General features: G+C 47.1%; 1 protein-coding gene across 1 annotated transcript in view; it reads right to left on the bottom strand.

Annotated features, from left to right (window-relative positions):
• The window catches only part of ASB13 (ankyrin repeat and SOCS box containing 13), a 38,945-nt gene that overhangs the window by 5,513 nt on the left and 22,656 nt on the right, over positions 1–10,776 (bottom strand). Inside the window, exons 2-4 of the mRNA XM_045285590.1 lie at positions 7,926–8,113; positions 6,285–6,435; positions 2,686–2,820 (exon numbers count right to left, since the gene is read on the bottom strand). Of these exons, the coding sequence (XP_045141525.1) occupies positions 2,686–2,820; positions 6,285–6,435; positions 7,926–8,113 (474 nt within the window). The remainder of the gene's footprint in view (positions 1–2,685; positions 2,821–6,284; positions 6,436–7,925; positions 8,114–10,776) is intronic.

Genomic DNA, 10,776 nt, shown 5'->3' with positions numbered 1-10,776 from the left:
TCTGGTCACCTTATATTAGAGGCATATACATAACATGAGGGGGATGAGCTAGGGGTGTACATGCAATAGGAGGGGGAGGTACTAGAGGCATACATGTGGCAGGAAGTTATATATGCAATAAGATGGGCAGACTCTACAGTTCAGATGGGGCCAAACTTAGTCTTCTCAGAGCTGGCTTGACCTTGCATGTCTCTGAGTTCTTCTCCAGGGGAATAATCTATGATACTTATCAGAGGGGAGGGGCCTACTTTGGGTGGGGCCAACAATAGGGGTCTGATTGCTCTCAGTGGCAGACAACCTTTGGGCAGATAGCCTTCAAGCACTTGACCTTCAAGAGTATGGTAAGTGACCATGTGCTTGCAAACAGCACTTCAAAATTGGCATTATTATGAGGGGACATTGTGGGGAATCACTTTTACTCAGAAGAATATGCCTGGAATGCACCTCCAACTTATGAACGTCAAGGTCTCCCTCCATGGGAGCCCCAGCCTCCTAGACTCCTTAACACATGAGCTTTGAGAGTTTGTGTGCGTGCACGCCCTTCCTGGTTGTTTTCCACACTCCTGAAACATAGCAAAGGTGTCCTGCTGGCCCAGGAGGTCAGTGTTGGGCTGCTAACTGAAAGGTCAGCAGCTAGAATCTAACGGCCACTCTGAGGAAGAACCATGTGGCCGTCAACTTCCAGAAAGATTATAGCCTGGGAAACTGTATGGAGCAGCTGTGTTCTGTCCTAAGGGGTCATTGTGGGCTGAGTTATTACTTACAAAGGTGTAATAATTGATATAAAGTTCAAATGAATGCATAAAGATTGTTGGGGTAAAAATACTAGTATAATCCTTCCCTCTAGAACAGTTTCCTGAAGTGGGCGCTATCGGCCCCTGGAGGAACAATCCAGGGAGTGCTGCAAAAACAGATACCTACACTCTACCCTGGGATATGAGGTTTAAAAGGTTTTTAAATGCCAGGGCGGTGCTGAGTAATTTTTGTTTTCTTCTGAAAAGGGGGTATTAGACCAAAATAAGTCTGGGAATCTATTCTCTATAGCTATAGGTGGGGAGTTTACAGAACTAAAGAAAAAATGGAACTAGCATGCATTAAGTTTATATATAGCAGAATCTGAAGGTTGTTGTACAGCGCTTTAACTCAACAGTGATGATATCGCCCTATGTTATGAGACATGGAATTCAACCATCAGATGAGTGACTTGGAGAGAAGGCCTTATGATTGCTTCCAATCTACGCATTTTACCATTGTATAAAAAAATAAATATTCCAATAATTAAACACACATAAAATGAAACATTTTTGCTCAAAAGACTTAAAATTGTCAAGTGAGTACGCTCACTAGTTGGAAACCACATATAACTTCAGTTCAAATAACCATCCATCATCTGGAGCGAATTCATAATCTACTTAACAGTTTTACTCTTTATCCCAAATCACACCCAGAATGAATGAAATGGCTAGACTAAAATTTCCCTCAACAAAATATTGAAGTTGAATTCATAATCAAATACCTTACCAATATCTACTCTGTCTGCATTTTAAAGCTTCTGATAAAAAATAAAATGAATACCAAAAGAAAACACTTTTAATAGAGACAGACCCTGAACCTAATCTTCATTTGGTTGGTTGGGTTTGGTTGTTTATTTACCTTCAAAGAAACCGAGCTGACAACAACTCACTGCCATGCAGTTGATTCAAACTCCGAGATCCTACAGGACAGCGTAGACACTGCTCCAGTGGGTTTACGAGACTGTAGCTCTTTATGAGAGTAGAAAGTCTCTTTTTTTCTCTCAAGGAGTGGCTGGTAGTTTCCAACTGCTGACCTTGTGATTAGGTTAGCAGCCCAATGCATAACCACAACAGCGATATTTACACTTTATCCTAGATTACAGATGATAGTGCAAAAGTTTTCATTGCCAGGGAATGCAGAGTAATTTTTCTTCCCCCCTAAAAAGGTAGTGGAAGGCCAAATAAGTTTGGGAACCTATGCTTTAGATCCAGAGGCTTTTCAGAATGCCTGACAATGACCTCGATTCCAAATGCCCTACCGAAACACTGCTAAGAATGAAGGATGGTCTCTGGGGAAATACAGCTAGAATACTTCGTAGAAGCCAGGATGGCAGGGGACTTCGTCTCACCTACTTCGGACATGTTATCGGGAGAAACCATGCCGTGAAGAAGGACGTCGTGCTTGGCAAAGCAGTGGCTCAGGACAAAAGAAGACCCTCAATGAGATGGATTGACACAGTGGCCGCGAGAAGGGGCTCAAACTTGACAGCGGGGAGGAGGGCACAGACCTGGCAACGCTTCTCTCTGTTGTGCACAGGGTTGCTAGAAGTCTGAGCTGATTCAAGGGCACCTAACAACAAGCCCTGCTCGCTCCAGCTCAGGTGAGAGCCCCATCTCTTTCTGGTTTAGACCACAACCTTGGTAGACAGGTATGCGATGGTTCCCTGGGTCATTTGATAGTGATTATTAGCATTTGGTCAGCATCCACTCTGCACAGGCAGGATGGGACTGTTGTGACTGATCCTCTCAACACCCCCTGCAAAGCAGGTTTTCTTTGTCCAATGTTTTGGAGACAGAAACTGAAGAGTCAACTGGAAGAGCCGGCTTCAAACCCTGGGCTGCCAGGCCGCCCCGCCCAGCTGGCACACAGTCCAGCAAAGCACCGACGTACCTGCCTTGAGCAGCACCTTAGCACAGTCCAGGTGCTCCCTCGCACAGGCAACATGCAGAGGAGTCCCAAAGTGGCAATCGTGTGCTTCAAGGTTGGCCCCAACATCAATAAGAAGCCGCACGCATTCAGAACTTCCTTAAAATAAATGGGAAAGGAAGAAGAGTCAGTAAACACACACGTTTAAACTAATCAGCATGCCACACATAGCTGGAGGTCAGGCCAGGCTTGGTTGTGTGGGTGGGTAAGAGCAAATGAGAAACATGACCTCATCTAAGAACACCTGACTGCTGTCAGGTGTCCTTGTGGATGCAAGAAGGCTCTGCTATTTCTTAGAGGCGTGGGCTAGCCCACCATGCCGTTGGTAGTGGAAAGGAAGACATGACCAGTGCCTTTGCTCTCAGAACTATTTTTGGAAATGAACATCACGAATAGGCAGAAAAGATTCCCTCACCATTCCCAGGGGTCCTCAGTAGAAGAGAAAGTGTTTGCTACCACCTAATCCACAAACCCGAGTCTTGAAGCCAAGCCTAATTATTGATGGATTCCCCTATATTTTCTTATCAAGCGAATTCCCCTCCAGCCTCCCTGACAAACCTTTTTCTGCCTCTGGCTCCTCCTCTTTCTGCAAGGAGGGTGTGGGAATCAAGCACCAGGTCATGGTCTCCTGCTCTGCTCTCCTTCATTGGCTTGTTCTCAGATGCTGCCTCTCTCATCACTTAATTACCTTTTCCTTGTAGACAACTACCACATCCCACCTGTCACCTTGACACCCAGGGCTACAAAACGCAGGGCGACTAACGCAGTCTGCTTAAAACTAGACACAACTCCAGCCTCCCTTCCCTGGAGTCCCCACTCATTCACAACCTGTTTCAGCCAGGAGCGTCATTTCATGCTCAGATCTCGGAAGCAAGTTTAATTCCTTGCAGCTCCCCATCACGCCAATTCCTATCCTTCTTCCCCCGAGGCTTTTTAAGTAAATCCACTCTGTTCTGCCCATTTCCAGGTCACCACCCTAGTGCTTTTCACTTGGACCATTGCTGTAGCCTCTCCTCATCTCTCTGCCTCCAAGATACCGCCCCCCCACCCCCATGTGTTCATGTGTGTACACACACATACATGCGCGCACACACACACATTTTCAGTCTTCTGATATGCAAATAGCTGTGAAATGGACCATTCTAAAATTTTATTTCCCTGTCATTCACCATCTGCTCAGACTCTTACTAACTGCTAGAAGCAAAGCCCAGCATGCTTGTGGCTTTCTGGAGGTGCGAGGTAACAGCAGGCACATCGGCCTGTACATCCCACCCCCCACACTCAAAGACAAACACACACCACGCCAGCCAGTCAAAATATAGGCCACCGGTGGTTTGCAACCTTTGCTCCAAAGAGCAAACTCTAAACTCCTTAGTCTTAAAAAAAAAATTTCCATCAGCCTTTTCTTATCCCAAATGTCTAGTCTTATCTATACTTGGAACATGGATCCAGTAAAACAAGTCATTTCCCCAGTGCCTGGAGTGGCCTTCTTGGTCATCTATCTGTTCAGGTCCAGTTCTGCCCCACCTGCCCCCTGAGCAGAGCCACAGCAGGGCCACCCCTTCCCTGAGGGCACACTGGCTGAGTTCCTCCCTGGCCCAGCCCTAGACCCAGGTCATCCTTATGGGTTTGCGTCTTGCCTCCTGTTATGGATTATAATGTGCTTCCAAAAGTTTGTATTGGATAGTGAATGATGGGGGGAGTGAGGAGTGGAGACCCAAAGCCCATTAGTAGGCCACTGGAGATCCTCTTGCAGAGGGGTCTCGGGGAGGAGATGAGCCAGTCAGGGTGCGATGTAACAATGATGAGAAATGCAACTTTCCTCTAGTTCCTAAATGTTTCCTCCCCACTCCCACTACCATGACTAGAATTCGACCTTGCAAGTCTGGCTAGACCAGAGGATGTACACTGGCACAGATAGGAACTGGAAACACAGGGAATCCAGGGCGGATGAGCCCGGCAGGACAGTGATCTGAGCGGCGATACTGGGAGGGTAGAGGGAGAGTGGGTTGGAAAGAGGGAACCAATTACAAGGAACTATATGTGACCTCCTCCCTAGGGGACGGACAACAGAAAAGTGGGTGAAGGGAGACGTCGGACTGGGCAAGATATGACAAAAGAATAATTTCTAAATTATCAAGGGCTCACGAGGGAGGGGGGAGTGGGGAGGGAGGGGGAAAAAATGAGGACCTAATGCCAGGGGCTTAAGTGGAGAGAAAATGTTTTGAGAATGATGAGGGCAATGAATGTACAAATGTGCTTTACACAATTGATGTATGTATGGATTGTGATAAGAGTTGTATGAGCCCCTAATAAAATGATTTAAAAAAAAAAGTTTGTATTGGAATCTTGACCCCTGTACCTATGGATGCAATTTTGTTTGAAAATAGGGTGGTCCATTCTAGATTTGTTCTAGATTTAAATACTTTCTGTTTGTTTCTTGACAGAGGTTTTTGCTCTGGTTTATTTTATTATTGCCGGGAGTCTTCTCTTACACACACACACACACACACACACACACACAGTTTTTGTTCTTTTCGCTTTTTTTGGTTTGGGTATATTTCCCAATTTATGAAGCACGAAGGGATGGATGAATAGTGACAATAACTCATATAAAACTTTTGGGGGACGAAAGGAGGTTGAGGGGATGTGGGGAACACATAATGAATACGGAAGGGGGAAGGATGCACTAGAATTGATTGTGGTGATGTGTATGACTCCTTTTAAATACCACTGAACTATGGACCTGTATGATATGTGAATTATAGCACAATAAAACTACTGAAAAAGCCTAGAAGTAGGTGCTTTGTTATGTTAATTACTTCAACCCCATGTAAGGCTGTTTTTTGTTTTGTTTTGTTCAGGTTGATTCTAACTTGAATCATTCCTGAGTTATAAAAAGCACACATCATAAACTGAGGGACACACACACACACACACACACACGTAAGGAAAACAGACATCATGTGAAGATCATTTACAAGCCAAGCATCCAGTGAACTCACGGGACTACTTACAAGGAAGGGATCATCACAGCCAGGTCTCTGGTTTGGACTTCGCGTCTCTAGAATTGGGCAAAAATAATTCCTGACCTTTACAGCCGACCCCTTTGGGGAACTTCAGGAATAGCGGCACTAGGAAGCTCAGCACTTTCCAACGGGATCAGGATCTTCCTTGGGCAAAGCTGTAGCAGACCCGGTGAGAGCCCACAGAGCTGACTGGTCTCTCTTATTAACATCTTAGTGCCCTGCGAGACTTGGCTAAGAACAGAATCCATCTCCTTGGACGAAAACTGTATCTCATGTAGGAAAAGTCTGATATCTCCACAGCTGAGTGACCTGGGAGCAGAACTCTCCTTTCTCCAGTCCTGCTTTCTCTACCTCCTACCTGTATTACTTCCTTCCCAAACTCTTAGCATCCCAGAAAGAGGAGTAAAACTTGTGTGTGGTACTGACTGTAGGAAATACGAAGGGGGACAGGCCTCGTGTGGCTCAGGGGTTGTTCTCCCAGGGGAGCAGAAGCCCAAGGGACCCTAGGGCGACAGGGCGCTGGGCCTGACTCACCACTCATGCAGGCCTCGTGCAGCGGGGAAGCTGTGTACAAGGGTGGGTTGACCTTGGCTCCGTGGGAAAGCAACAGCTTCACACACTCCACGCTGCCGGAGGCACAGGCGTCACAGAGAGGGGTGCTGCCATCGATGTTGCGGGCCTCCACCTCAAGGGGAGAGAGAAACAAGTGTCAAAGGGTGGGGGGAGCTGAGCCATTCACCTCTTCATCCATATGCCTCTCTGCAAAGATAGGAGGAGGCTTCAAAGAGTCCAGGGGGAAAAGAGAATGGAAAGACAATGGGCTTTTCGAAGCCCTCTTGTACTTAGAAGCACCAACTTTGTGCTAAGTCAGTCGTTCTCAACCTTCCTAATGCTGCGACCCTTTGACACAGTTCCTTATGTGGTGGTGACCCCAACCACAACATTATTTTCGTTGCTACTTCATAACTATAAGTCTGCTACTGTTATGAATCGTCGTGTAAATATCTGATATGCAGGATGTATTTTCATTGTTGTAAATTGAACATAAAGCGTAGTGATTAATCACGAAATATGTAATTATATATTGTGAAATACTTATGTGTTTTCCAATGGTCTTAGGCGACCCCTGTGAAAAGGTAGTTTGGCCCCCAAAGGGGTCATGACCCACAGGTTGAGAACCACCGTGCTAAGTGCTAAGGCACCATGCTAGGCCAGGGGGGTTAGAGAGAGAGAGAAAGACAGGAGGAAAAGACTGGGACCATCCTTCTAAGCTTTTTAAGTGTAAAAGCTGTCCTGTTTGGGGCTCTGTTTCCTCAACTCCCAATAAGCTCAGAGTAGGCGAGGAGCGCAAGCTGCCAGTTGGGGAAGGCAGGACATAACCATGGAAGTTTTAACTGGGGCCTCAGGTAAGAGGAGTACCTGAAGTTCATTCATACACCTCCTCTAGTCTGAAAACAGGAGCCCTGGTGAGATAGCAGTTACACGTTGTGCTGCGATCCGAGTGGCTGGCAGCTCAAAACCAGCAGCTCGGAGGAAGAAGGGCTGGGCTTTCGACTCCCGTAAAAAATAGCTGTCTCAGAAACCCACAGGGGCTCGCTATGAGTCAGCACTGACTCAATGGCAGGGAGCTTGGTTTTGGGGTTGTGTCTGGAAAATACAGGGGAGGGACAAGGCAGCTCCCCAGGCAGGCTCTACTGAGAATGTGTCCCAACTCAGCTTCTGTTTGCTACGTGCTGAAACTTATTTCAATTCCTCTTTGACTGCCTTCCTAGCCCAACTCTTCACAAATGTAGGCTGTCCATAGACTTCACCTGTAGCCCGACCCTGGGGATCCAAGGTCTGTGGCCCCCACTTTGCTGAAACTGCCTTTTCTCCGGTTACTGGTGACCTCCTACGACTGAAATCCACGGACCTGTCTCCGTTCTTACTTCCCAGTCCCCAGTGTGATGGGCAGTGTCTTCTCTTCCCTCCTCCCTTCACTTCCACTACATTCTCTTCTGGTGCCTCTACCTTCCCAGTCTTCTCCCTGCTGCCTCTCTTCCCACGTGTTTGCATAGCCCAGGATCGCCACTCCCAAAGCCCTTTCTTTTCCTCATTTTACAATTTCCTGACTTGTTCCCACTCCTTCCCATGGCTACAGCCAGCCTTGGCCTCTGTCTGAAGGGGGCCACTCACCCGGGCCCCGGCGGCCAGCAGCAGCTGCACGCACTGCGCCTGGCCTTGCAGACTGGCCGCATGCAGGGGCGTGATGGAGTCCACCGTGACCTGGTTGACGCAGGCGCCACTCTCTATCAGGTGCTGTAGCTGCAACGTCTCCCCCCGCTGGGCTGCCTCATGCACAGGGGTCCGCTCCAACCAAAAACCTAGCAAGGAACATGACAAGAATGTTAACCCTATGCCACATCTATGCCACACACATTAACAGGTAAGCCTCCAGGGCCTCTTGCAATATTCATATCACTGTATACGGACCAGTCCAAATCCTGTACTTCGAACCCTCAGCCATCCCTAATGCATGTTGAGTCCAAACATCTTGGCATGCCATATACGGGTCTTTGTGCTGTGGACCTTGCTCACTTCTCTGACTACCTCTCCCACAAATGCCCCCCCAAACCCACATCCTAACACACACTCGTAGTACTTCATCACTGCCCCCTTGTTTCACATGTGTACCTTTACATACGTCCTCTGCATGAAATGCCTGCCCCCACGTCACCCTCCCCATGCACTCTTCGATCTCCTCTTTAAATGTTTTCACACACGTTCAAGTAAAAAAGTCGTACTTCTAGAATTCTAGTGCTTCCAGAATTTCTTGGGATTGTTCCCAACAAAATGTGTTTAAATATCGCTCTGTCACCAGCGGGTGGCGTAAGGGAAGTTCTTTCAGTAACACATCTGTCTTCACAGCAGCCTTTCTTTGCACAAAAGGTTCCATCAAAGCAATGGCTTCTGAAGGGATCGGCTGGGCCAGTGAGACCAAGGCACAGAAGGTTACGGTAACTGGAGGGATTCAGAAGGGGTCATCTTGATGGATTATCTCAAAGGAAACAGGATGGTCAAGTGGGCTCATTGTGAAGAAGTTTTAAGAAAACTGAAACTGCATTGGTGAGAAAAGGCCAGGGAGGTTGCGCCGAGAAACTGTTTCCCACCGTAACAAGGCAGCTGCTCCTTTGCTGAGGGTGGGCAGCTAGGGCCATCCGAGGAGAACTTCATGGGGAACCCTGACCCCATCCACCCGACACCCCTGATCGTGCCCCTTCACTCTGTTTGTTCCCCAAACTCGAAGGACTTATAAAAGGGACAAGATCTGCACCTTGTAAGGACGCAGAAACTGCCGTTTTGACAGGGTGTCAATAAAAGACAGGAAAAAGTCAGGGAAATGGAAACCCTACCTTCAGAAATGTAAAGACCTCGATGGGGGACATGTTGGGAAGCAACAGCTTCACATGGTGCTATTTGGGTTTTAATAGAGCTTTCTATGATTTTATAGCAATATGTGGGGAGAGGAGGGCCTCCAACAAATCATCACAAGTCCCGTAGGTGCAATTGTACTGCAATAATAAGTAAAGATGATAGTAAAGTTAGAGAGCATGAGAGATAGGAGATATCAAAATAATAGTCAGACACAATTCGTGGTAGCATGCTCACCTCAGCCCCGCTTGGTGGTCCTCGTGGGGAGAACCCAGCCACGAGAGCAGGAGAGAGCCCCAACTTTATTGCTAACCAAGGGTTATATCTCCTTAGGGGGGCATGATTACAGGTAACCACACGTCACAGGAAGGGGCAGTACAATAGGCATACACATCGTAGGAAGGGGATGAGCTAGGGGTGTGCCTATAGGAAGGGGAAAGTCTAGGGGTATACGTGTGACAAGATGGGCAGACCCTAGATTCATGATGGCGACCTAACCTTGGTCATCCTTGGGTGGGTTTGACCTCTCTGGGGTCTCCTACAAGGAAACAGACAACTACTATCTTTATCAGAAGGGAGTGGGCCCTACTTGTGGGATAAACAGTGGTGTCTGCTTGGTCTAGATGGCTGATAGCTCTTAGGGAGAATAACCCTGATCTACTCCTGATGACCTCTGAGCATATAGTCATTTTCAAGCAGCTAAGTTTGGCATTTTTTGGGGGGAGACAACTTGGGAGAAATCCTTCTGTTTCCCGCAGCAATACTTTCTGCCTTACCCTTATTCCCCCAGTTGAAATATCTCCTTCAACTCCAAGTTGAAATATTTCCCTCTCCCACAATACTCGAACATACACACTCATATCACAGCACTTATACCATCTCCCCTTATTGCCCAGGAGTTTCTTGAAGGTAGGAAACACGCTTCATTATTCCACCTCAGTGAATTCCCTGGTGGTGTAACAGTTATGCATTGGGCTGCTAACCACAAGGTCAACCGTTCAAAACCACAGGAGAAAGACAGGGCTTCTACTCCAGTAAAGAGTTACAGTCTCAGAAACTCTATGACAGTGAGTTTTAATGAGTAGATACCTTAGGATTTTCCATAGACTGAAAATATTGTTTTACTTCTTGAAGTCTGGATATTTCTTTTCTTTTCTTGCCTACTTGTCCTGCCAGAACCTCTAGTACAGCGGTTCTCAACCTGTGGGTCGTGACCCCTTTGGGGTTCGAATGATCCTTTCACAGGGGTCCCCCGATTCACAACAGTGGCAAAATTACAGTGCTAAAACAGCAACGAAAATAATTTTATGGTTGGGGGGTCACCACAACATGAGAAACTGTATTAAAGGGTCGCAGCATTAGGAAGGTTGAGAACCACTGCTCTAGTACAATGTTGAATACAATTAGTAAGCACAGATATCATTGTCTTGTCCTTAGAAGACAAGCATTCAGTCCTTTGCCATTAAGTATGATGCTAGCAATGGGGTTTCAGTAGGTGGCTCTGACCAGATCTAGCCAACTCCCTTCTATTCCTTGTGGAGACCCAAGCCCATCAGCTGGCAATTGGACATCCCCTTACGGAAGGGTCACGGGGAGGAGATGAGCCAGTCAGGGT

This window comes from Echinops telfairi, unplaced genomic scaffold, assembly GCF_000313985.2.
Source record: "Echinops telfairi isolate 266 unplaced genomic scaffold, ASM31398v2 ScPeMD7_7473;HRSCAF=8511, whole genome shotgun sequence".
NCBI classification, from domain to species: domain Eukaryota; kingdom Metazoa; phylum Chordata; class Mammalia; order Afrosoricida; family Tenrecidae; genus Echinops; species Echinops telfairi.
Note: the sequence above shows the minus strand (reverse complement) of the source record. Positions and strands in the feature narration are given on the sequence as shown.